Below are 27,947 nucleotides of genomic sequence, written 5' to 3'. Positions count from 1 at the left end.
ACAGGCATATGAGTTAAACATTTACCTCAAGTAGATAAACTCCTTGGAGAGAATAATCATGGGAGAAAGAAGGGTTGCTTATGCACAGGGAGACAGCTCAGGGGGCAGGAGTGTATGGAGTGATGGACAATGGGAAGAGGTAACTATGGGGAGGAAGTGGAAGGGGAGCTGTTGTATTGTGGTAAACTGTGGTCAATGACATGAGACAAAGTATATGTGTACTGCTGTATGCTGTGTGGAAAGTGGATTTGCTCTGTAAATCTTCACCCAAATCACAATATGAAAAAAAAAAGTTATTATGAGAAAAGGACAGTAAGAATGGTCAGAAAACTTGAAGAATGTAATAAATGTCACTGAATTACACATGTACAAATTGCTGAATTGACCATGTGTATGAATCTAAAAGGTCAACATTTAATCCAAAGCAAAAATGAGAAGAGGGCAGGGAACTAAAGTACTGGTATGGAACAACCAGAACACAGTTAAAAAGAATGTTGATGCATTGTGAAAAATGTAACTAAAGTCATTGACTAATTTATGTGGAAATTAAATGGAAACCTAATTTGCTGTGTAAACTCCCACGAAAATCACAATATTATTTTTTAAAAAGAAATTGTTGAACTGGCACATTTTTCATGTTTATTTTCACTACAATAAAAAAGTTATTAGTATTTAAATAAATAAATAAAGGCTGCTTGGTGATATCACATGGACAGCTTCATTACCTAATTCTCAAAATTATTTGCTACATGAATCCTGTCTTTTCTTTACCACGGAAAATGTATTAAAGAGTATTTTTTAAATCAAACGACAAACAGAACAACCAGAACTGAAATAGTGAAAATGTTCCACACGTTGTAAAGAAGTAAACAATGAATGTCACTGAATAATTTGTACAGAGATTGTTGAATGGGAACCTAAACTACTGTGTAAACCTTCACAGAAAATATAATAAAATATTAAAAAACAAACAAAAGAATATTTTTTTGAACGCTTATGCTGAGGCTTTTTTCCTATAAAAAGAATAGTACAAATTAACCTATACTTCTACAAAAGAAGTTTGCAAAGCATGTCAACCATTTGGTATAGCATCCATTCTGTTTCTTACCAAATCCCGTTGATCCTCCTGTACCAGATCCATTTTGTGCACCAAGCAAAAGATTTTGGCATCTGGAGAGTTCTGCAGAATGGCTTCCAAGCATGATTGGTAATAGTGCATGTCCTTTTCCAGTTCGCGGCTTTCTACATCAAAGACATAAATCAGAACCTCCACATTTCGGAAGATGTTGTCCCGCTGGCTAGTGAAATAATTTTCCATGAAAGTGTCTTGCCTGTAGGAAAAAAAAAAATCTAGATGGTAAACAAGTCCTCAGTTTAGTCATTCCTGCTTAGTCTGTATTTTTGGTAGCTTACTCAATGCAAAAGATAATCTTAAGGCTTCAATTTAAAGGGCAGATATTGGTAAATTTGTCTAGGCTTTATCTTCTTACCTCTTCAGCCATATCTTCCACCACCCTTTGTCCTCCTCAATGTTTTCCAAACACACTGATATTTTCTATGTTCCTCAATTGGCCCATGGGCCTTTACACATGCAGTTCACTGTGTCAGAGATGCTATTCCTCTACCTCTTCATCTAATTAACTCCTATTTGTCCCTTTAGATTACATTTCAATACATACTTCATCATCATGATTTCCCTAACTTGGTCCAATCCACTCACCATAGATACTTTTGACAATATATTCCTTTTCTTTTTAATACCACAAACATAGTTATTACATAATATTAACGTGTTTATGTGAGTTTTTAATAATGTCAGTCACTCCCTAGACAGCAAGTTCTATGAGGGCAAGGACCATGTCTGTTACTATTCCCACTGTTTCCCAGCTTCTAGCACAGAACCTTCTAGAGTAGGTGTTAAGTGACTATTTGTAGAATTAATAACTAGATAGCCAAATAAGCTAAAGTATAAGAAAATGATTCTAATGATATCTCTTCAGTAGAATGTTACTCTTTGCTCCTTAAGCTGTGTGCTGTTACTCAAGATGTTCTCAATTATCAGCTCACTAGCAGAAAACAGTAGTATTTTACAGTGAAAAAAATCTTAACCCTAGCTTCTAGTCCTGCATTTTGCTATTAATTAGCTGTGTGGCCTTGGGAGAGTCATGATCTCACTAGACCTCAGCAGCCTTATCTGTAAAGAGAAGGAGATAATATCTTATTGTCTAAAAACAAGGAACATGGACCACACAGTCTCTTGACAGGGATCACAAAATTGGAATCAATGATAATGACAAAGGGTTTGTATGGACATTTACTAGGGTGAGTGTTAAGTGATCCATCTGTTGGGAGTACTGAAGTAATTTTCTTATATATCATTTGGCTACTTTGGTATTCTTTTAACAAATATTCACCTACTCTACAGCTGACTCTACTAAGAGCTGGGAAACATTAAGCTAACAATAATATCCATTTTGAAGGTAATTTGCTATGCATTTTTGTGTGCATTATGTTACTTAACCAGCAAAACACTCTTATGAGTTGGTACTGTTGTTGTTGTTATGTTGTTATGTGCCATGGAGTCGGACCTGATTCATAGCAACCCCTCCTTGGGTTTCCAAGGCAGTATCCCTACGGAAGTAGATTGCCCCATCTTCCTTCCGAGGAGAGCTCCTATCCTTATTGTATAGGTGAAGAAATTGTGGCTCAGAAAGTTTAAGTGATCTACTCAAGATAACACAGCTAAAAGAACTGGGATGTAAACCCACATCTAACTCCAGCCGTTAGGCTCTAACCACTGTGTACCACATACTGTTGCCTCAGCATAGAGATGGGAATGATCACAGGGTATGGAGCTACATTAGAACACCAGGGATAGTGAGTGTGTATTTGTGATAGGATATTCAGTGAATGATTTGTTCATAAGAAAACATGTCTCCTACTCTTCCAACAGCAGGCGACTCACCTGGAGAATATGTGTAGGATCTAATCTACAGTGCTAGACTGCTTGAAGATAATTAGTGAAATAATTAAGAACAAGTCAGTATGGTATGATGGCTAAGAGCTCAGTACTAATGTCAAGGCTGCCTGAGATAGAAACTTCATTTCTTCATCTGCAAGAGAGATAAGCTACCCCATATTATAGATGTCTAGATAGAGTTTGTGATAGTGCCACTTAAAAGAAACTTCATTTCTTCATCTGCAAGAGAGATAAGCTACCCCATATTATAGATGTCTAGATAGAGTTTGTGATAGTGCCACTTAAACATGTCACACACATACAGAGGGTATTTTCACAGTTACATAAAAAGTCAGATGTTTATTTAATCAAATATTGAATTTGAAGTAATTTTAATCCATTGTGTCTACTGTAGATGACAGTTACTCTAGGTGTATTCTCCATGTTGATTATTATATAGATGCCATGATTACTGCCTCTGGCTTCACAGACAAGTAAGTAAATGGTACTTACCCACCACAGTCCCATAGGTTCAATACCAGGTTTCCCAAAAACCGAACATGAGAATGTTCAACATCAACTGAAAGATAAATATGACAAATCTAGTAATTGTAGCATGTGAGGTGAAATTCAAAATAAGCAAAGCCCTAACCCATGGAATTCAGAAGGACCAAAGTGGAGTGAAATGCTCAAAGCCACAACAAGAAGGTGATTTTCAGCTTAGTAGTGTGGTTTAGTGGCAAGGTGGGCACTTAAACTACCCTGAGCTATAGAACTGTCTCTCATGTAAGTCATTTTACTTTTTAGTAGTTTAGTACTTAGAGCACGAACTATCTCCAATTAATTCTACTATTGCTAAAATTTCAACATGTAAGACAGAGATATTTACCGTTTAATAGATATCCCCTGTCCCACTTGCCCCCACTTACCTTACCCACAAAAAAATTAAACAACAAAAACAAACACGAAACATAACCAAGCTGTACCCCTCTACTGATTTTCTTATTTCAGTGATTTTCTTATTTCTTATTTCATCTCACCATTTTCCCATTTTAATGTAATTTCTGACTCCTCTATCTACATTAACTTTATTGCTAAACTCAGCTGACTATTCCTCTATAATATCCCTCAGTTCCATCCAGCCCTTATTTAATATCTCATTACCAACATTACAGCCCTCATGCCTACATTACTAAAACAGCTCCATAACAGACCTCCCCACCTAAAACCTTACCTACTTTACTCTCTAGGCTACTGCTAGATTCATCCTCTTAACACTACTTTGAACATGTCACTCCCCATTCCACAAACTTTCAATGGCTCCTCCATGCTTATAAGGGGGCATTCAAGGTCCTTCACAATTTAGCTTTTATCTACCTTTATATTCTCCAAGGAATCACCTTAATAAAGCCTTTCACTCCAGCCCAATTTGGTTCATTCACAGTCCTCCCAAACCCCCACTACCTCCCCAGCTCCCAACACACTCTACATCAGGGGTCGCAAACTTGATAATAGAGGCCAGGCCAGTAAATGTATATGAGCAATATTGGCCACGTATGGAAAACAAACGTTCATTCAAGGGGACAGTGGGGCAGGTAGCAGTTACTCCACTCTAGCTCATTTGCCATGCAGGAATATAGGCCCAGGGTTACCAGACCTTTAATATTTCCAATAGCAATGGGAAATCAGTATTTTTATGGAATGTTTTAAATACTGGTAACTTATTCCAAATTTTTCTAAAACACTGTATGGATCAAATAAAACACATCTACAGGCCTTATCCAGCACACAGGCTGCTTGTTTGCGACCTTTGCCTTATGCTTCCCTCCCCCTACACTTTGCCTACTATGGCCATCTGCCTAGAAAGCCCTCCCCATCTTTCTTTTAAAGTTATATTCATCTTTTAAGATCCAGCTTAAATCCCACCTCCTCTAAAATCCCTGCCTGGCCACCCCCACTTACCGTCACCTCTCCCTCTGAATTCATTCAAACAGTTATTAAGCATCTACTCTCTGCCAGGCACTAAATAACAAAGAGGAATAATGAAAATTCTTCGCCTAGAAATTTCTGAAAGTATAGAAATTATTATCTATATAATTTATGTCATAATCAACCATATAGTGGTGCTTCTTCTATGACCATCTTGAAGCTGTTGCTTAAAATGACTGCTACCTAACTTTTCTTTGGTGCAATTTTGTGCGTAACTCTTCTCATAAGCTAGATAAGCAGCAATGCAGAGGTTTGTTTTTTTTTTTTTTAAAGTATGGGCATTGGTATCAGAGACCTTAGTTCAAATCCCAGCTCTACTTCTTTGTGTGACACTGGGCAGATAACTTAACCTCTGAGTATTTCCTCTTCCATCAAACAAAGGAGGGTGCACTATTGATCTCATGGTATTGCTATGAGGACTAAATTAATTATCATACATAAAGTGCCTGGCATGAAGTAGGTGCTCAAACTACTTCCCTTCTCCCCTTTACTTCCCCTCCTTGGAAAAGGAATCATATCTTACATGTCTTTGTATTTCCAACAGAGTCTACGAGAGAGTAGGTGCTCAAACTGCTATTAATTTGAAGACTATGTAAACGGTCTAGTACTAAAAAAAAAAAAATGGAAAGAAGTGCTACTGAGAAAGGGAAAGACAATAACAAAAGAAGTGATAGGATTCAGTGACTATTTAGAAATGGGGCACATGAGATAGAAATCTGCTTCTCATCAAGTGACCAAAAGCCCCATTATCAAATCCAGTGGACTTTTCAGTCCTTGCCTTACTTTCTCCAGTATGACACTGTTGACTACTCTCTATTTCTCAAAAAATTCTCTTCTCTTGGCCTCTGATATCATACCTATGCCCTTTCAGGCAGATCTCCTTCACAGGCTCCTATTCTTCTTTCTGTCCCTTAAAATGTTTGAGTTCTTGTGGATTCCACGTTTAGCCACCTTCTCTTATCTTTTTGTCCTCTTCCCCTGAGTAAGCTAATCTACACATACTTTACTTATCATTTGGATACTGATAATTCACAAATATGTATCTCCAGTACAGATTTCTCTCCTTTTTGACTCATATATTGGAAATGGCCACTTGGATGAACTACAGGTTTTAAACTTAGTATACCCAAATATAACTCATCTACTCCCCATTCTTCCCATAAATCTATTCCTCTTTCAGTCTTCTCCATCACAGTGAATTTAACCAGTTGCCTAAGTCAAAACCTTAGATTCATCCTTGAGTCTACTCTCCCTCACCATCCTCCCCGTAAATCTATCAGCAAGTCCTGTTGTTTCTATCTCTAAAATATATGCCAAATCATTTACTTTTCAGCATATCCATTACCACCACTCTAACCCAAGCTAAGACCCCATCATCTCTTACATGGTATGCTAAAACAGTCTACTTAATTGGTCCACCTGTTTCTACCCTTGCCTCCTTCCAATCTATTCTCTATATTACAGATAAAGAGCTATCTCCAAAACATGTATTTTCATTCCATTCATATTTAAAGAGAGAAAAAAATAATATGCATCTCTGTATATGAATGATTGCATATTCCCAGAAAGTAAAAAAGCCAGGATAGTCACAAAACTACCAATGGTGTTTGTTCTTAGGATGTAGGCCTGAGAATGGGGGTTGTTGTTGTTGTTGTTATGTGCCCTTGAGTCGGACCCGACTCATAGTGACCCCTCCTTGGGTTTCCGGGGCGGTAGCACTACGGAAATAGATTGCCCAACCTTCCTTCCGAGACGTGGCTGGTGGGTTTGAACCACCAGCCTTCTGGTTAGCAGTTAAGTGCCTTAGGCACTACACTACCAGAGCTCCTATACTTCTCTAGCATTTGCATTTTCACAAGTATTACTCTCATAATTAAAATGGAATATAATAAAACACAAACCTCCATATTTAAAAATACTCCTTTTTAAAATCCTCTAAGGGCTGCTCTCTACACTCAGTTCAAACTACTTGATGTAATTTATAAGGCACTTTATGATCTAGCCTCTACTTCCTGCTTCCCTCTTTAGTCTCATGTCTCCTGTATGGTGTCTGGCTCTTTACTCTTCCTGTCCTGTTGTCATAAGGGCAACTGAAGAAAATCAAGAATAAAACTTTGGGGAATCACATACACTTATGGGGCAGAAAGAAGAAAACACTCTGGTAAAGTTTTATTTTAAGGAGAGAGATGAATAAAGATGAAGGAAGAAAACCAGAGTAGTAAAGCATTAAATAAAAGCCAAGGGAACAGAGAATTTTGAGAAGGTAGGGAAACTTAGAGACGTCAACAGTGTTTCAGACTAAAATACTTCATAATCACATTTTTATTGGCAAGTTTACTATTCCAATAAATGCATTTTAACAGTTCCCTAATAAATTAATAACACCACCATTCTGTATCTTTATGTCAAAGTTCAAAACACAGTAGGCTCTAAGTATAACAAAATAAAACTAGACTTTTTCTAGACTTTTTCAGTAGTGACAAACTATAAAACACTAAAACATTAAGGTCAATGTAGTATTTTAAAAGAAGTACCCTTTTACTACTTTTAAAGAAAATCAGAAATTGCATATAGAGCAATATGAAGTAAAAATCAATTCACTATACATATTTTGAACTAGTCTATATGTTTAGCAATAGAACCCAGATCTCTCTTCAGCAATGACAAATTAGCTAATGATACACTACAAAATTAAGGCTAGCATACTGTTTGTAAGTATATTTTTACTGCCTTTAAGGAGACATAGTATTTACTAACAAAGTATTATTAATAAAGGTTCTGTTTGAGATATCATCAAGGGGAGGCTGTCACATTCACAGTGCCTGGGACACAGGAAGTTCCAACAAATACCTGAATATATGGCCTGCCTTAAAAGGTTCATATAATTTGCAATATTATGTTCAAACATTGATAGTGCTGTTAGGTTATTTCAAAACTATTTTAAGAAAGTTGAATCGTTATGAAATTTTTGTTGCAGGATTATTCACCAGACTCAGGCTAATTATTCTGCTAATCATCTAAAAACAGAAATATTAACTGGACTAGGATACAGGTGCTTTGACAAAGTGTGCAAAATTTAAAACAGAAAAAGGAAGAAGTCTGTCAGGAATTATTAGAATACAGTAAGGCAGACAGGCTATAGGCTATAGGCTATAGCAAAATGAATAGAACATGAGCATAGATTTACATTCCAGCACTAACACTTACTAGCTAAGTGAGCTTAATTTCTAAGCCATACCTTCTTCATCTATTAAAATGGAGTTAATATGAGGAACAAAGTAAATAACACAGCGTATAAAAGCTTAGCAAATGGCAGTTGTTCAATACACATTAGCTTCTTCTATCCAGTGAAATCACATGGTTACTTGCCTCAGATACTTAACTTGGAAGAACAGAAAAGTTTTTAAATCTAGAAAATCAAGCAGGGAGATGTTTGGACAGGCAGACTTGACAAAGACCAGAGCCAGAGATGTCAAGTAGAAGTCTTTAGAGATATGACAAGCCATAGGACCCTGTTCTGACCAAAATTTTTAATCAGTGACTTAGTGGAAACTAGAGAAGATACTTACCAAATGTACAAAGTACAAGAAGCTAGGAAGGAATATTTCAGAGGTGATAAAAAGTAGCAGAAATGAAAATAAGATGATAAAATGTTAGCATTAAGAGGGATTCAACCCCTTTTCTAAAAATAAGGAAACTGAGGCCCAGAGAGAGAAAATAACTTGTCTTGGATTTCACAGTTAACAAATGCAGGGTATAGAAGCATATCATGGGCTAAGACAAATAAAGCTGAATAATTTTAAGAGAGTTGTTGTTGTTGTTGTTATGTGCCGTCGAGTCGGCCCCGACTCATAGCGACCCCTCCTTGGGTTTCCGAGGCAGTATCACTACGGAAGTAGGATTGCCCAACCTTCCTTCCGAGGAGTGGCTGGTGGGTTTGAACCGCCAGCCGTCTGGTTAGCAGGCAAGTGTCTTAGCCACTATGCTACCAGAGCTCCCAATTTTAAGAGAGATAAAAGTTTATTCTTAGGTTCAAAATATTAACTACACAAGAACCAGAAGGGTATGTGTATATGTAAACAGGAAATTGAGGTTTTAAAACACAGTTCAGTATAATGAGAGCAACTCCAAAAAAAGAGGGAGGAAGGGAGCAGACTTCATTAACAGAGATGTAATTCCCAGAACAAGAGATGTAGTAGTTCCACTCTGCCCTGATTAGACTGTATCTGATAAAGTCTTAGCACTTTATCACATGAGGAATAGTTGGAGGAACTGGGGATGTTTAACTTTAAGAAGACAAGGTTTGGAAGACAAGGAACAGATTGAGACATTAACAATTCTCAAATATCTGCAGAGTCTTAAGAGAATAAGCTAAAAGAAATAAAAGGAATTAGATCTGGGGCTCTTTCTAAGAAATAGCTTTCTAATAATTAAAGCTGCCCCGATTATCAGAGTCAACAATACACTCCAAACATACTGAGAACAGAGATGAAGTTTTTTTTTTTTTTCATTTGCATCCTAGAGTCTGAAAAATATTTACAAAAAGTATTTGCAAAATATAATTTGCAACATCCTGTTCAAACTTCAATAACGCTGCCAGATTATTTCAAAATTATTTTAATCAAGTTGAATAGTTATGAAATTTTGATTGCAGAACAATTCACTGGATGTAATGCCCATAATAAGAGATGTAAGAGTCCCACTATTGTTCTTGACACCAGAGTGAGATGCCTCATGAAGCAGTGGGTGACTTGCAAGCAGTCAAGATGCTAGAAATCCAGGTCATAATCACTGAAGGCCAAGTATGGCAATGCTTTCCTCATCTAGAGGCCAAGAACAAAGGCAGTATCCAGAAATGCTTGGGTGTGCAGAATGACATGGCATTATGGTTCAGAAACATAGGGGTTCTCTCAGGACCGTCCATTAAGCAGCCCAATTACTGTAGACTAAGAAAGAAGCCAGAATTAACTCTCAAACCATAATGGGCAATAACACATTTCTAAAGACAGGATAGGAACTCCAAAGAAAACATCTAAGGGTATTCAAGAAAAGTACCAGAGCAGAGTAGGTTAACTACTAGCACTATCTCCACTCCACTTTTCCTTTTAATGAAGACTAGGATTAACTAAGGAGCTCTAGTAGTGTAGTGGTTAAAGGCATTTGGCTGTTAACCAAAATGTCAGTGGTTCGAACCCACCAGATACTCCATGGAAGAAAGATGAGGCAGTCTGCTTCTATAAAGATTTACAGCCTTACCCTACAGGGTCGATATGACTAGGAACTGACTTCACAGCAACGGGTTTGGTTTAAGACTAACAACTGCTTTTAAAAAATATTAAGAAATTTTACTGTTATGCTTATTAATACTTACCTATTTCCCTTTATATAATAACAGTTAAAAACAAACACCATATCCCCAAAAGAAACAAAGAAAAGGGTTCCTACACATGTTTAAAATGTAGCAGAATAGAGTTGAAATTGGGCAATGGCATCCCACTTCATAAGCAGCTTAGAAACCTCCCCAAGAGAGTGAGTAGTAGTAACCAGAATTAGGACACACACCCCTGAAGAGGGATGCAAAAATGGGAACCATGCTTTAAAACAAATCCCTCACTTGCAGTACCCAAGCTACTGCAACCAAGTGGGTTATGCAAATGATTAATACTTAAGATCACCTGACTTTACAATAAGATAAAACATCTTACTTGTTGCACCCAGGCGACGTGTGTCTCTGGCAATATAATTTGCAAAGATAATAGACCTCATGCTGGTCTTACCAGACCCACTTTTACCCATCAACAGCACCTAAGGACAAAGTAGAGAAAAAGAAAGAGAACAAGTTAGCCATCTAGAGCAAATCAAGTCTAAAGGAACCTATTTCTCTCCTGTATTGATGTTTTACTGAAGTATTGACAACCTGATGCAGGTATTTGTTAACTAGTTAAACTGTTCCCCAGCAATGCAGAAATATCTAGAATTCCAGGGGCTAAGCACTTATCTCTCAGGGTTATACATTCTGTTGAGATTAGGGTCATAGTAAATCATTATGTATTAGTATATTTATAACTAGGTTAGAGAACTACAACCTTGAGAGGAATTTGAACCTTGATCTGTCATAATGTTTTATGCACTCAACTACTTAGCAGGGAATTTCAATGTAACTGAAAGTTCTTCCTTCTCCTTCAAAGTCAAGGTTTCTATCTCTGCCCTTGACCTCATCCCTTATCTCCATAATCTTGCTCCATAAATTAGTGTATCTACTTTTTATCTTCAAAAACTACCCATGGCCTAACAGATCAAGTCCTTAAACTATGTACAAGAATCTCTTTGATCTAACCTATCTACTTCTCTGCCCTCATCTTCTGCACACTCCTGGACTGGAATTTTGAGTCACATTGAACTGAACTGCTTTTAGTCCCTGTGATTACTCTCAGCTCTCTGGGCCCAAGGTATATCTTGCTCTATGCTTTTGTTTCATGATGTACTCTCTGCCAGTAATTTTCCATTCCTTATTTTTCCACTCATCCTTCAAGACTCAATTCAATAATCATCTCCTCAAGAAGCATCTCTAACCCCATTGTTGGCTTAAGTATCCCAGCTCTGTCCTCCCATGGCACTCTGTGCATACTTGTGTCATTATAAAGATCACTGCATTGCAGTTACCCCTTTTTGTTTTTGCAACAGTCTCTCACACAACTAAGCTCCTGGAAGGGTATGGAGAGTACTCTTTTGTATTGCCAATGCCTAACATACAAAAGATGCTCAATATATGTTTATCAAAAGAATGAGCAAGCTACAAAAATAATGATATTAAAAAAGTGAGTTTTTAACAATGAGAACTGTCCAAAGAAAACAGTGGCCTTATGAAGGTAAGCAGCCTTCTTGTCAATGGCAGCATTTAATAAAGACAGGAAAAAAAAAAACTGTCAGAATTGCTGTAGATTCTTACATTAGGGGGGAATAGGTAAGGTGACTTTTAAGAGTCTATTTCAAATCTGGAGCTTATGAAATACAGTTCCATTTACCTTGCTTTTTTAAATCAAGGGGATACATATACTACCTTCAATCCCAATATATTTTATAAAATTTTTGTTAATGTACAGAGAAAATCTACTGCAATCAGGCTCAATTTAAGCTAGCATTTATAACTTTACCTCACTAAGAAAATGCTACTAACAAGCCCTTCGAAGGTTACTACAGAAAAAGTTTTCCTTCTGTTCTTAGAGAATTTCTGATTATTTTTTGGTATCCTTGTTAATAGCAACTTTACACAGGCTTATCAGGAATGTTTCTTTAGCTAAATGGGGTTATATAATTGAATTAGTAGATGAAGTTAAGGTTAAATACAGTACATTTCTTTTGCTTTGCTTTTTAATTTTTTTTTTTTTTAACTTACCTCAATTGCTTATGACTTACCCAGGTTAACTGTATCAGGGGCTGATCTAAGTGAGCTACATGAATTTACTCATTTAAACTTCACAAAAACCCTATGAGATAGGTAATATTATTATCATCATTTTAAAAATTAAGAAGAAAAAGCCCCAAGAGGTTAAGAAATGTGTTTTAGGGCTGCACTCTTAGCAATTCTGCCTAAACCCCAACATGGGGCACAGTACCATAAAACACAAAGGAAGGCGTGTTCAGTTGCATCTGGAGAGCTTGTGTGTAAGACCTTACAGTGGTAATATTTGAGTTGGTTCAAAATAATATGCAGTCAGTATAGTGTAGTATGTGTACGTGTGTGTGTGTCATGCACAAAATGCAATTAATTTATAAATTTGGAGAAGAATAAATTTCTTATGGTATTGAGAGGGTGCATAGATGTGGTAGATGGTTTATTCAGGAACAGATTTTTAAAGGGCTTCACAGGCCATGCAGTCAGTTGGACTTACATTCCATGGACTTGGAGAAGTTACAAAAATTTCTTACATATGAACTATATGAATGACTCATTCAGATTTATATATTATAAAAATCAGATCTGAGAGCAAAAAGGGGGCTAGTCAGGGAGACCACATAGAAGACTTGGTACAGACATCACAAACAGCCCCTGAATAGCATCTTACCTTTACCTTCATGGTTTTGGTGTATCTAACACAAGTCTTACCTTTTTCTTCATGGTTGTATTTGGTAGCACCCACCTGTAGATATAAACCAAAATACAGTTTCCATGATCCAATTACTTAGAAATTAGAATGAAAGAAATACAAATAGATGTTGAAGTACAAAAGAGCATGTTTTGCACAACAGTCAAGTAGAGCAGTGTTTGTGGGAACTTGGTTGAGCAGAGTCTTTCATTTTCCTAAATTACAAAACTGGGTTTATGCTACCTAGACTATAAGTACTTTTACAGTAGATAGTTTCTAGGAAGATTTATTTAGATTATAAATAAGCCATTACAATTAAAGATTCAATTTTTCATTATTTAAAAAGAATAAGTAAATCAAACAATATTTTCATATTTGAAGATCCTCTTTTTTAAGTCAGCCTATTTTTAAAATGTAGAAATATCTTAAGTTCTTCAGCTGTCCTTTCAAGTCATATTTCACTCATCACAAGCATAAAATACATAAAGCACAAGTCTCAAATTCAAACTGGCACAGAAAACAATCTCAATTCCTGGTTTCTGCCCAGGAAGCACCACTTCTTCCTAGGTTTTCTATCCCCAAAATGGTGATGTCAGACCTCCTTTATTGATAATTCAAAGCAACTCAGAATTGCCTCTTCAGTCACAACACCCTCACCTCCCAGAATGATACTACCTCCTTCAGGAAAGTTGTTTCTGCCCACTTAGTATTAGTGCTTCTTATAGCTTGTCTAATGTAAAGATCATGATATCAGTCAGTCTTACTTGTAAATAGAAGCATTTTATCATTGGGGTCTAATTCACAACACTCTCCTCAATTAAAACACCTCCCTCCTTCCAGATTTGGTATAAATAGCCTTCACCCACCCAAGAGATCCCTCAGGTTCCCCCACTGGAGGATCCATTCTTGGCCCCAGATTCTCTTTTTCCATCTTTTTCTCAGAGTCAGATTCTTCCATCGTGCAACAAGTCCTTTTCAGTTCCTTCTATATCCTGTATCCGATGTACTTTTTTTTTTCCTTCTCTTATTCACCCTTCTCAGACGCCAATTCTCATCGCCAGCGGCCTTAGGCCAGCTCTTTTCTTGCCTTGGCCTTTGTCCACAGGGGGGCCGCTCTCCCCCAGGTAATGTAACCTTTACCGCCCCAAACTTAGCCTCAAAGCACAGCGGGACGGCCAAATGGTCCGGTGGTGGAAAGGAAAAGAGATGGAGGATGAGAGGATAGGAGGGAGGGGTCGTCAGGAGTTTGGGCCTCAGGCCTCAAAGTCTCAAAACCCAAAGGGGACTTCACCCGCTAAGGGGTAAGGACCGCGAAGGCGGAGGTGGCAGAAAGAACAGACCCGCGCCGTTGGCACCAAGCGGTGAACGTCTCGGCTGGCTCGTTGCTCCTGAGCCTGGCTGCCCAGAAGTTAATTGGCGGCAGTGATTACACCTTAACTGCTGGTCCTTCAGGAGCCCAAGTACCTTACAGCAGCCACCCAACTGCAGGCCAAGATCACGTGAGCACCTGCCTAATCCCTGAGCCTGTCACGTGACTATAGTTACCCAAGGGGCGGGTGGACCGGGGTGAATACCATAGAGAGTGTTTCGGAAAAGCCAGAGTTCCCTCCGTCGCCATCATGTGGCTTTGGCTCACCCAGCGCTTCTGGCTGGGTAGGGCGGCCAGACTGAAGGTTCTTTTAACTGTGAGTGGGCAAGGCCCCACCTTCCCTCGTGGAGAATTAAAGGAGAAGGTTGCTATTTCAGTGCCTGGAAGCTAGACATTTTTACCGATACTTACGCTTAATGAAGGAGCCCTGGTGGCGCAGGCTGTTTGAACCCACCAGCCGCTCCGCGGGAGAAAGATTAGGCAGTCGGCATCAGTAAAGATTTAGAGTTTTGAAAACGAGTCAGAATGGACTAGACCGCAGTGGGTTGAGTTGTGTTTGGTATGCTTAATGGTTTTGGATGGGGAAGGCCGAGCATTGTCTTTGTTTTCCTGTCTTATTATTAGTTACTGTAAGCCAAGCTTGTAATTAATGAGTCCATACATCCAAAGTTATGTTGCCCACACAGTAAGCGCTCAGTAATTACTGCTGAGACCTGGGATTCATGGGGGGGGGGGGTAGTGTTCCAGCACACAACCATCTCCCTACTCCTTCTTATTGATTAAAATTGGGAAGAGGTGGCCTGGAGTAAGTGAATTAAATTCTCATACTCTAGTAAGAAGGCAATAAGTTTGGATGAAAAGTGGTAGGTATATGCACTTGTATTGAAATATGGAGAGCACCAGAAGAAAAGGCCAAAAGAGTTCAAAGGAATTGTTTCTGGAGAGTGGGGGAGGGGTTAGGAAGTAATGGGTCAGAGGACTGTTGTTTTTCATTTTAAGTCCTTCTGTGTTATATACAAGGACAGGAGCTCTGGTGGCCAAATGCCTAAAGCATTTGACTGCTAATCAGAAAGTTGGCAGTTTAAACCCACCAGCCACTGGGAAGACTGTGCAATCTACTTCGGGAAAGATTTACTGCCTGGGAAACCCAAAGGGGCTATGAGTTGGAGTTGACTCGATGGCAGTTAGTATTTTTTTTTTCTGGTGGTGTAGTGGTTAAGGCATATAGCTGCTAACCAAGAAGTTGAACCCACCAGCTGCTCTAAGGAAGAAAGATGAGGCAGTCTGCTTCCTGAAGATTTATAGCCTTGGAAAACCAGTGGGGGTGGCTATAAATCATAATCCACTAGATGGCAGTGAGTTTGGTTTTTCGGTTTTGATGTTACATACATCATGTGCTTACGAATGGCTTTTCTCATACATCATAATATACTACATCAATAGTTTATACTTTTTTATAGGTGACTGGTATTTCCATAAGGAACTGTAGTGGCACAGTGGTTAAGCACTCAGCTGCTGACCATCTGAAAGGTCTGAGGTTTGAACCCACAAAGCACTCTAAGGAAGAAAGACATGGCAGACTGCTTCTGTAAAGATTTGCAGCCTGGGAAACCCTCTGGACCAGTCCTATAGGTTTACTATGAGTTGGAATCAATCGAAGGCACACAACAAGTATTTACATGGTATATTTAACTGTCAGGAGCTCTGGTAGTAGTGCCTAAGGACTTGACTGCTAACCAGAAGGCTGGCAGTTCAAACCCACCAGCCACTCCTCCGTAGTGATACTGCCTTGGAAACCCAAGAGGAGTCGCTATGAGTCAGGTCTGACTCAATGGCACATAACAACAACAACGTTTAACTGTCAACGCCACTTTGGGGCTTTATGAATAAAGTTGCTATAAGCATTCATATATAGGTATTTGAATGTTAGTCTTCATTTCTCTAGGATAAATGCACAGAAGTGCAATCGCTGGATTGTATGGTTGTTGTTAGGTGGTGTCCAATTGGCTCTTACTTAAGCGACAATGTGTACAACAGAACAAAATGCTGCCCAGTCCTTTGCCAACCTTTTGGTTAGCAGTCAAGTGCCTTAGGCACTATGCTATCAGAGCTCCCATATGCATATGAGGCAATTGAAAATACTATGGCTTGGGTCAGACACAACTTAGTCTTCAAAAATGATATCTTTGCTCTTTAAAACTTTAATGAGTCTTTTGCAGCAGATTTGCCCAGTGCAATAGTGCCTCTAATTGCTTGAATGCTACTTCCATGGCATTGATTGTAGATCCAAATAAAATGAAATGCAATCTTTTCTCTGTTTATCATGATATTGCTTTTGGTCCGGTTATGAGGATTTTTGTTTTCTTTATGAAGTGTAATCCATACTGAGGGCTGTAGTCTTTGATCTTCATCAGTTAGTGCTTTAAGTCATCTTCACTTATAGCAAGCAAGGTTATGTCTGCGTATGGCATGATAGTAAACAAACAAACAAACAAAAAACCAAACTCACGCCATCAAGTTGATTTCAACTCATTGCGACCGCTCCTTGGGTTTTGAGGCAGTATCTCTGTAGAAGTAGATTTCCCAGTCTTCCTTCTGAGGAGTGGCTGGTGGGTTTGAACCGCCAGCCTTCTAGTTAGCAGTCAAATGCTATATTTATTTTTAAATTTTAATTTACTTTTGTTGTTGAGAATATACACAGCATAACGTACAGCAATTCAACAATTCTATATGTACAAGTCAGTGACAGTGGTTACAGTTTCCAAGTTGGGCAACCATTCTCACTCTCCTTTTCTGAATTGTCCTCCTTCGTTTTAATACAAACTCATTGCTCCCAAAGTTTCCTATCTAAACTTTCCAGTTACTGTTGTCAATTTAATCCCAAATAGTTCTTAAAAGAGCACAATGCTTGAGACAGACATTCTTTATTAGTTAGAGAATTGGTTTTAAGAAGACTTTGGGGAATATTTTTGGTTTAAGGTTTAAAGATTATCATGGCAGTAGTTTCAGGAGTTTATCTAGCCTCTGTGGCTCTAGAAAGTCTATAGTGTGTGAGAGTTTGAAATTTTCTTCTGCATTTCCCCCCTTTTGATCAGGATTCCTCTATAGAATCTTTGATCAAAACACTTAGTAATGGTAAGTGGGCACCATCCTTTTCTTCTGGTCTCTTGGCAAAGGAGACAGTTGTTCATGGAGACAATTCACCATACATTCCATTTCCTCCACCTTCTGACTCTCCTTCTTCTGTAGCTTCAGGTGAATAGAAACCAATAGTGGTATCTTGGATGACCACTTGCATGCTTTCAAGACCCCAAGCATTATGCAGTTAACTAGGAAGTAGAATAGAAGCACTAAAAGTGATATTAGGCCCATTAACTAGGAGGTCCCATGAAACCATGCCCTAAACCTCTAAACCAAGGAACCAAATCCCAGAAGGTATTTGGTTGTACATAAGCAGCCTCAGCAGGTGTTCTTTGTTATTATTGTCATTGTTGTAAATGTGTATTTCACACAACTTTTGCTACATCAACTTTTTACAGGTGTACAACATATTGACAGCAATTACAGTAATTGGCTGTGCGATCTATCAATGCGATCTTTCCATCATGGTAAACCAAACTTCAGTGCTCCATAAGCAGTAGCTCTTTCTTTCCCCCTCCCTCCTACTCCTGGTAACCACTGGTAAACTTCTGTCTTTACACATTTGCCTATTCTTGTCTTTTTAGATAACTGAGTTCATAAAATATTTCTACGTTTGTGATTGACTTATTTCACTCAGCATGTCTTCAAGCCCCATCCAATCAATTTTATTTCTGGCTGAGTAGTATTCCATTGTATGTATGTGTGACATTTTGCTTATCCATTCATCTGTTGATGTGCTGCATGTTTATTTTTATAAAAAACTGACAAACTTCTCTAGAGTGGCTGTACCATTTTATATTCTGACCAGCAACCTTTGAGTATTATCCAGTTATTGGCGTTTGCCATTATTTTTAATTTTAGTCTTTTTGATAATTGTGTCATATCTCATTGTGGTTATTCTTTTTTAATTTTTAGTTAATAGACTTCATTTTTTGTAGCAGTTTTATGTTTGCAGAAAAAAAATGAGCAGAAAGTACACAGTTCCCATATACTCCTTCTAACTTCCCAGTTTCCCCCATTATTAATATCTTGCATTTTGGAGTGGTAAATTTGTTAAAATTGATAAGTCAATATTAGTATATGTTTTGGTTACCTAGTGCCATTCTGAGAGGAATATACCACAAATGGCATGGCTTGAAAAAACAGGAGTTTATTCTCTTACAGTTCGGGAGGCTAGAAGTCTGAGTTCAAAGCGCCAGGCTCTAGGGGCTGGGTGAAAGCCCCTCGACCTTGGGCTTCAGCTCTGCCTCTTATTCCTAGCCCACTGAAGCTGGAGGCTTTTCTTCGTTCAGACGGTTGCTGGCTGCTGAGGCTGACAGAATCAAAGTCCACAAGTGAAAAGGCACAGTCCTGATATCGCCAAACAACATGCAGTAGAAGTCCCAAGATCAGTAGAGCACGGGAGACTGCTGAACAGCGACTGGATACATGCAGGGTTCAAGCGTGCCAAAAAGCTGGAGACTGTCCTCAAAGTTTTTTCTTATATACTAGAAGCAGACCACATCCCTAAAGCAGCTACTCAGCTGTTCCAGTAGATTCCACCATGGAGTTAATTACATGGGAATAACTACATTCAGCTGCCCAGCCATTCAACCAGGCCCAGGCAAGTTGACACACAAACTTAACCACCACAGTATGTTATTACTAACTAAAGTCTCTCATATACATAAGGAGCCTTGGTGGCACAGTGGTTAAGTGCTTGGCTGCTGTTTGAAAGGCCAGTGGTTCTAAACCCATCTAGTAGTTTCACAGGAGAGAAGACTGGGTCACCTGCTCTGTAAAGATTACAGCTTTGGAAACCCTATAGAGCAGTTCTACTTTGTCATGTAGGGTCTCTGTGAATTGGATTTGACTCAATGGCACACAACAACAGTATCATTTACATTAGAGTTCATTGTTGTATAGTTCTGTGAGTTTTTGACAAATGCATAAAGGCATGAATCCATAATTATATACTATACAGACTATTTTTCACTGTCCTAAAAATCCCTTGTGCTCCACCTATTCATTCTTTTCCTTTAACCCTCTCCCCTGAACCCCTGGCATCCACTCATCTTTTTATCTCCATAATTTTGTTTTCCATAATTTGTAGAAACTCTGGTGGCATAGTGCGTAAGGCATTTGACTGCTAACCAGAAAGCTGGTGGTTCAGACCCACAACCACTCCTCAAAAGGAAGATTGGGCAATCTACTTCCATAGCAGATGGAAGTATGTGTTGGATTACTTGGAATCATACAGTATGCAGCCTTAGCTAAACTGTTGTTGCTGTTATGTGCTGTCGAGTCGGACCCGACTCATAGCGACCCCTCCTTGGGTTTCCGAGGCAATATCACTACAGAAGTAGATTGCCCCATCTTCCTTCCGAGGAGTGGCTGGTGCGCTTGAACCACTAGCCTTCTGGTTAGCAGTCAAGTGCCTTAGGCACTATGCTACCAGAGCTCCTTAGCTACCCTAATGGGGGTGAAATAGTGTCTCATTGTGGTTTTGATTTGCATCTCTCTGATGGCTAATGATGTTGAGCATTCTTTCATGTATTTAGTTTGCCATTTAAATGTCCTCTTTGGTGAAATGTCTATTCAAGTCCTTTGCCCATTTTATGATTGGGTTGTCCTTTTGTCGGTAAGGTATTGAAATTTTATATATATTTTGCTTATTATGTTCTTGTCGGATAGATGCTCTTGAAAGATGGTCTCCCAGTCAATAGCTTCTCTTTTCACTTTTTTTTGTTAAAATCTTTGATAAACAAAAGTTTTTCATTTTTATGAGGTCCCATTTAATTATTTTGTCTTTTGCTGTTTATGCTTATTATTATTAATATATTAGATAATCCATTGTTGAATGCTTGGACTAACAGTGATGCTTCCTGCTTATTCTTCTAAGAATTTTATAGTTTTAGTTTGCACATTTAGGCCCTTAATCTGTTTTGAAATTTTTATGTGTATGGTGTGAAGCATGGATCATATTTCATTTTTCTACATGTGCAAATCCAATTTTCACAGTTGCTGGGATTTTTAAATTGGGGTACCACTGACATTATACATCATTTTAGGAAGAACTGACATCTTAAGAATATAGAGTTTTCCTATCAATGAACATGGATTATCTCTCCATTGATTGAGTTTGTTTTTTTTTTTTACTTATTTCATCAGATTTTATAGTATTACGCATACTACATATTTTGTTAGATTTGTACCTTATACCTAAGTATTTCATTTTTTAAGAAGCTCTGGTGTTGCAGTGGTTAAAGCATTCAGCTGCTAACCAAAAGATCACCAGTTTGAATCCACCAGCCACTGCATGGGAGAAAGATGAGGCACTATCCTTTTGTAAAGATTTAAAACATTGGAAACTCTGTTATAGAGCAATTATGATCTGTCCTATAGGGTTACTGTGAGTCGGAATCAACTTAGTGGCAGTGGGTATGGTTTTGGTATTTCACTTTTTGGTGCTAATATAAGTGGTAGGAGTTCTGGTGGTATAATGCCTAAGGCATTTGACTGCTAACCAGAAGGCTGGCAGTTCAAGCCGACTAGCCACTCCTTGGAAGGAATATTGGGCAATCTAGTTCTGTAGAGATACTACCTCAGAAACCCAAGGAGGGGTCGCTATGAGTCAAAATTGACTCGATGGTAGTGAGAATGTAAATGGTGTGTTTTTAATTTCAAATTCTAATTGTTCATTTCTGGAAAATAGGGCAGCAGTTGACTTTTGGATATTAATTATCCTTTTATCCTGCAAACTTATTATAATTGTCTATTATTTCTAAGAGTTTTGTCATTTCTTTGTATTTCTCTACTTAGACAATCATGTCATCTGTGAACAAAGACAATTTTATTTCTTCCTTCCCAATATATACCATTTTATTTCCTTTTTTTTCTTAATGTATTTACTAGCACTTCTAGTGCAATTTTGAATAGAATTGGTGAGAGTTGGACATCTTTGCCTTGTTCCCAATCTTAGGGGAAAAGCAACTAGTTTCTCACCATTAAGTATGATGTTAGCTGTACGGTTTTTGTATAATATATTCTTTAACAAGTTGAGAAAATTTATTTCTATTCTTATGCTGAGAGTTTTTATCATGATGAGCTTTGGATTTTGTCAAATGCTTTCTCTGTGTCTGTTGATATAATCACATGATTTTTCATATATGGAAAATCAAAATGGTTAAAATTGAAAACACTGATGTATTACATCAATTGATTTTCACATGCTGAACCAGCTTTGGATACTGAGATAAATCCCATTTGTCCATGGTGTATAAGCCTTTATATGAATGTTGTATTTAATTTCCTAAAATTTTAAAATACTTTTTAAATCTCTGTCCATGAGATATATTATCCTGTAGATTTCCTTTCTTCTAATGTCTTTGTCTGGCTTTTGTATTAGGGTAATGTGAGGCTCAAAGAATGACTTGAAAAGTGTTCCCTCTGATTTTGTTTGTTGTCTGGAGTACATTGTAGAGAATTGGTATAATTTCGTCCTTAAATATTTGCCAGAATTCACCACTGAAATCATCTGGAGACAGTACTTTTGGGTAGGGAAGGTTATTATTACTGAACCAATTTCTTTAATAAATGTAATCCTATTTAGATTTGCTATTACTCCTTGTGTGAGTTTTGGCAGATTATTATTATTTTGACAGATTTGGACCATTTACTCAAGGTTATCAATTTGTAGGCATAGAGTTGTTTATAATAATCCTTTATTATCCAATTAATGTCCATGGGATCAGCACTGATGTCCTCTTTCAGTCTTGATATTAGTGATTTTTTGTCTTTTCTCTTTTTTTCTTATTTAGCCCAGCTAGAGGTTTATCAGTTTTACTGATTTTTTCAAAGAATTAGTGTTTTATTTCATTAATTTTTTCCTGTTTCCAAATTCATTAATTTCTGCTTTGATTTTCTATTATTTCTTTTCTCCTGCTTTCTTTTAATTTAATTTATTCTTTGTGTTCTTTCCTAAGGTAGAATCTTAGACAATTGATTTTAACTTTTTTCTAATACATGCATTCAATGCTCTGTATTGCCCTGTAGCATTGCTTTTGCTGCATCACACAAATTTTGATAAGTTGTATTTTCATTTTTATTTATTTCAAAATATCTATTAACTTTTCTTGATACTTCTTTTTGAGCCATATTTAATTTAGAAATCTGTTCAATTTATCAAATATTTTGGGATTTTCCACTTTTCTTTCTGTTACTGATTTCTAGTTTAATTCCATTTTAGTCAGACAGCATACTTTGTATGATTTATATTCTTTTTAAATTGGTTGAGCTTTGTTTTGTGGCCCAGGATGTGGTCTATCTTAGTGAATGTTCCATCAAAGTTTGAGAACAATGTGTATGCAGCTGTTTTTGGATGAAGCATTCTATAAATGTCAATTAGATCCAGTTGACTGATAGTACCGTTGAATTCAACTATGTCCTTACTGATTTTCTGCCTGCTGGATCTGTCAATTACTGACAGAGGAGTGTTGATGTCCTGGAGTATAGTAGTGATTTTGTGTATTTGTCCTTGCAGTTCTAAATGTTTCTGCATCACATATTTTGACACTCTGTTGTCAGGTAAATACACATTCAAGTATTTATATTTTCTTATAGAATTTATCCATTTAACATTTTTATCCCAGTTAATTTTAATGGCTCTGAAGTCTGAGTCTGCATTGTCTGAAATTAATATAACTACTCCAGCTTTCTATTGATTAGTTATTATGCTGTAACTTCCTTCATTTCTTCACTTTGAAGCCAGTTGTGTCTTTATGTTTAAAATAAGCTTCTTGTAAACAACTGTAGTATTTAAGGTTGTGTGTCAACCTGACTGAGCCATGGTTTTGAGTGGCTAGGTTCCCTACGATGAGATTGTAATCACCTCCATGGTGGAATCTGCTATGAACAGCTAAGTAGTTGCCTTCAGAATGTGGCCTGCTTTCAGTATATAAGGAGAAGCTTTGAGAAAAGTCTTTAGCTTTGGGGCATGTTTGGATCCTGCATTTGAGGTCATTGAAAATATCATGGCTTGGGTTAGGTGCACCTTAGTCTTCAATGTGACATCTTTGCCTCTGAACACTTTAAAGAAGTCTTTTGCAACAGATTTGTCCAGTGCAATACGATGTCTGAGTTCTTGACTGCTGCTTTCATGGGTGTTGATTGTGGATCCAAGTAAAATGAAATCCCTGACTTCAATCTTCTCTCCATTTATCATGATATTGCTTATTGGTCTAGTTGTGAGGATTTTTGTTTTCTTTATGTTGAAGTGTAATCCATACTGAAGGCTGTAGTCTTTTATCTTCATTAGTAAGTGCTTCAAATCATCTTCACTTTCAGCCAGCAAGGTTGTGTCGTCTGCATATCACAGGTTGTTAATGAGTCTTCCTCCAATCCTGATGCCATGTTCTTCCTCATGTAGTCCATCTTCTCATATTATTTGCTCAGCATACAGATTGACAGGGTATGGTGAAAGGATACAACCCTGATGCACACCCTTCCTGATTTTTAAGCCATGCAGTATCCCCTTGTTCTGTTCAAATGACAACTTCTTAATCTATCTACAGGTTTCTTATGAGCACAATGAAGTGTTCTGGAATTCCCATTCTTTGCAATGTTATCCATAATTTGTTATGATCCACACAGTTGAATGCCTTTGTATGGTCAATAAAACACAGGTAAACATCTTCCTGGTATTCCTGCTTTCAGCCAGGATCTATCTGACATCAGCAATGAAATCTTTTGTTCCATGTCCTCCTTTGAATCCAGCTTGAATTTCTGCCAGTTCCCTATCATTATACTGCTACAACCATTTCTGAAGTATCTTCAGCAAAATTTTACTTGCGTGTGATATTAATGATATTGTTCGATGATTTCCACATTCTGTTAGATCACCTTTCTTTGGGATGGGCACAAATATTGATCTCTTCAATCAGTTGGCCAGGTAGCTGTCTTCCACATTTTTAGCATAAATGAGTAAGCAACTCTGGTGCTGCATCTGCTTGTTGAAACATCTCAGTGGGTCATCTATCAGTTCCTGGAGCCTTGGTTTTTTGCCAATTCCTTCAATGCACTTTGGATTTCTTCCTCCAGTACAAATGGTTCTTTATCATATGTTACCTTCCTGAAATAACTGAACATTGACCAATTCTTTTTTGTACAGTGATTCTGTGTATTCCTTCCATCTTCTTTTGATGCTTCCTGCATCATTTAATATTTTGCTCATAGAATCCTTCAGTGTTGCAACTCCAAGCTTGAATGTTTTTCTTCAAGTCTTTCAACTTGAGAAATGCTGGGTGTCTTCTTCTCTTTTGTTTTTCTAGCTCTGGGTCTTTGCACATTTCATTATGATACTTTACTTTGTCTTCTTGAGCCACTGTTTGAAATCTTCTGTTCTGCTCTTTTATCTCTTCGGTTTGTTGAAAGACTAGAGAAGTCTTTTGCTGAGAAACTGCAGAAATATAAAAAACTAACAACCATGATTAAAGCAAATATTAATCACAAAGACTAATTTTCCATTTTTTTCTTTCCTCTCTCCTTCCCTCTATGTAAATAGAATAGTTGACCCTTTAATAGACAATAATTCCTTTAGGATTGTTTTTCTGTATACCTTTGAGCATACAGTGTACCCCATGACCTGTTACAGCTGATCACTGTGGCTTGTGGGGCATGAGAACCATGAGAAGAAAGACACAGAATTTGGAGCAACCAAGATGAAAAAGAAACAGAGACATTCTTAGAAGTCCGAGTAGCCTGAGTGTACCCACTCCCACATTCTCTCCTCCTTCTAAAGTTAATCTTTCCTGACAAGCACAAAGAGTTTTCAAAACAATTCCAACCAAGGCCTGTTTTACAGTACTGACCAGAACAATGACAGAAAGTTTACAAGGAAGAGAGGACTCATCATGATTATAAGAAGAAGACATTATCAGCATTCCTCAAAATCCCTACCCTTTAGAGCAATTCCCTTTAAAAATCCTAACCTTTTCTCAGTTTGAAGAGACAGACTTTTCTAGAGAAGCGATCCTCTTTGTCTCCTTGGGTAGAGATACTCAATAAATGTTTTTCAACCTGTTGTGATGATTGGCTCTACTTTTGACTGGTGGTAAGAACCTCATTGTTCCTGCATCAGATTGGCACCTGAACATGGGGTGTGCCCTGCAGCATGGTGTCCCTGTCCACAGCTGAGGCCTGGGTGGCCTGCTTAAAGTGGCCACTGGGGTTTTCTTTCCCCAGCCCATTGCTTCTGCCCAGAGACAGAACCACCAGTCCATTTCACACAGAAGAGGAAAAGTAAAAGAGCAATTCCAGGAGCCAGCTTTCAGTGAGAGATCCCTACCTTTTTTGTGGGCATTATAGGACCAGGGTGGATAGGGGGAAGGAAACTTGCCCTTGGTTACCATTCCCAAGTAGGGAATTCTGCCTTGTATTGTTCCTCAGGAGAGGAAGGCTAACTTGGCTAAGAGGGAACTTTTTTTTGTTGTTTTTTTTTTAATGCTTTAAATTTTTATTTAAATATAACAATAATAAACCTATTTATTACATATTAACATAGCATTTTATTTATTTTTTAAATTGTGCTTTGAGTACAAATTTACAAAGCAAACTTGTTTTACATTCAACAGTTCAGGCACATCTGATTTCACAGCCCCATTTACCATCTCCAGCCATAAAAAGCTCTCCTCTCCTCCCTGTGACCACCCCCTCCCTGTGCCTTTCTTACCTATGCATTCCTGTCTAGTGTCTCATGGCTGATTGATCCAAGGATTGCATCTACCTAGAGTAGGTGAGTCCGTTGACCTGGGATAGGTATTCTGGATATAGGTCTTTCTACTGTTGGGCTGAGAGCCAATCCATGGAAGTGAGTTTGTTTCTAGGCCCGAAGGGTAACCCAGGGCCACAGTCTCAGGGGTTCAACCAGACTCTTTCCAACCAGTAATTCTGGTCACTTTTGTGTTTTTAAATTTTGTTCCACATTTTTCCTCACACTCTATCCAGGATCTACAGATTTACTTCCTTTCCAAGTGGTTGGCATTGGTAGCTGGGCACCATGTAGTTCTTCTGGTCTTGGGGTTGTGGAAGCTCAGGTCCTCATGGTCCATCTTATCTTTGGAATAATTGTTTCCAGATGACTTTGATTTTCTTCACTCTTCTTTGCTCCAGATGAGAGGAGACCAATAGTTGGATCTTAGATGGCCGCTCGAAAACTTTTAAGACCCCAGTCGCTACTCACCAAAGTAGGTTGTAGAACAACGTTTTTATGAACTATGTGTGCCAATTGAGCATGATGTCCCTAGAGACTATGATCCTGAGCCCCCAGGCCTGGTGATCTCTCTCACGAGATGTTTGGTTGTCTCTAAAAAGTTACTCCAACCCTGTCTTCTGTTGCTTCTGTAATGTATGTGGCTAATTTTGTAGCACAAGTGCATATGTAAGATTATCTTCAACCAAAGCTATCTTGGTCTAGGGTGTATTCCTGTTTGCCTACCCCCACCTACTCTTCTCACCTGTCTATGCATTAATCTGTAACCTGGTATTTGGTACTAGTGATAGTGCAGTGTTGTGCATGTAATAGTATTTACTTCTTGTTTTCTATAGGAGCTCTGGTAGCATAGTGACTAAGGCACTTGACTGCTAACCAGAAGGCTGGTGGTTCAAACCCACCAGCCACTCCTCAGAAGGAAGATGGGGCAATCTACTTCCATAGTGATAATGCCTCAGAAACCCAAGGAGGGGTTGCTATGAGTCAGGTCCAACTTGACTTCACATAACAACAACAACAACTTGTTTTCTCTATCTTTTGTGTACATTTCAGTGTCATTCCTTTCACCAGTGTCACTATGCTGGTCACAAACTCTTTCCATACTGTACCTTCCCACACTCAACCAAATCAACATGTGACCCCAAACAGTCCAAGATTTCCCCTCCCCTTCCTTCCTATCCCTGGTAACCAGCAAAGTGAGTTTGCTTCCCTGAATAAACTTTTCCTTTACTTTTTACAATAGTGGGCTCATACAATATTTGTCCTTCTGTGATTGACTTATTTCACTCAGCATAATGTCCTCTAAATTCATCCATATTGCGAGATGATTTGTGTATTTTCATTATTCTTTATTATTGCATAGTATTCCATTGTGTGAGGGTACCACAGTTTGGTTATCCAATCATCTGTTCATGGGCAGTTAGGTTGTTTCCATCTCTTTGCTATAGTGAATTGTGTTGTGATAAACATAGGTGTACATATGTCTGTTTGTGTTAAGTCTCTCACCTCTTTAGGATATATTCCTAGTAATGGAATTGCTGGATCAAATGGTATTTCTATTTTCAGTTTTTTAAGGAAGCCCCACACCATTTTCCACAATGGTTGTACCATTTTGCAGTCTCACCAGCAGTGTATGAGAATTCCAAACTCTCTGCA

At 38.1% G+C, this 27,947-nt stretch overlaps 1 protein-coding gene across 1 annotated transcript in view; it reads right to left on the bottom strand.

Moving 5' to 3' along the window:
• LOC103212571 (ras-related GTP-binding protein B) overlaps nt 1-13,993 on the bottom strand; it is a 76,823-nt gene extending 62,830 nt beyond the window's left edge. Inside the window, exons 1-6 of the mRNA XM_007958539.2 lie at nt 13,902-13,993; nt 13,056-13,089; nt 10,654-10,753; nt 5,472-5,555; nt 3,473-3,539; nt 1,109-1,331 (exon numbers count right to left, since the gene is read on the bottom strand). Coding sequence (XP_007956730.1) covers nt 1,109-1,331; nt 3,473-3,539; nt 5,472-5,555; nt 10,654-10,753; nt 13,056-13,089; nt 13,902-13,993 — 600 coding nt within the window. The remainder of the gene's footprint in view (nt 1-1,108; nt 1,332-3,472; nt 3,540-5,471; nt 5,556-10,653; nt 10,754-13,055; nt 13,090-13,901) is intronic.
• Nucleotides 13,994-27,947: the final 13,954 nt, after the last annotated feature.

This window comes from Orycteropus afer, unplaced genomic scaffold (genome assembly GCF_000298275.1).
Source record: "Orycteropus afer afer isolate SDZICR_OR568_19922 unplaced genomic scaffold, OryAfe1.0 scaffold01009, whole genome shotgun sequence".
NCBI classification, from domain to species: domain Eukaryota; kingdom Metazoa; phylum Chordata; class Mammalia; order Tubulidentata; family Orycteropodidae; genus Orycteropus; species Orycteropus afer.
Note: the sequence above shows the minus strand (reverse complement) of the source record. Positions and strands in the feature narration are given on the sequence as shown.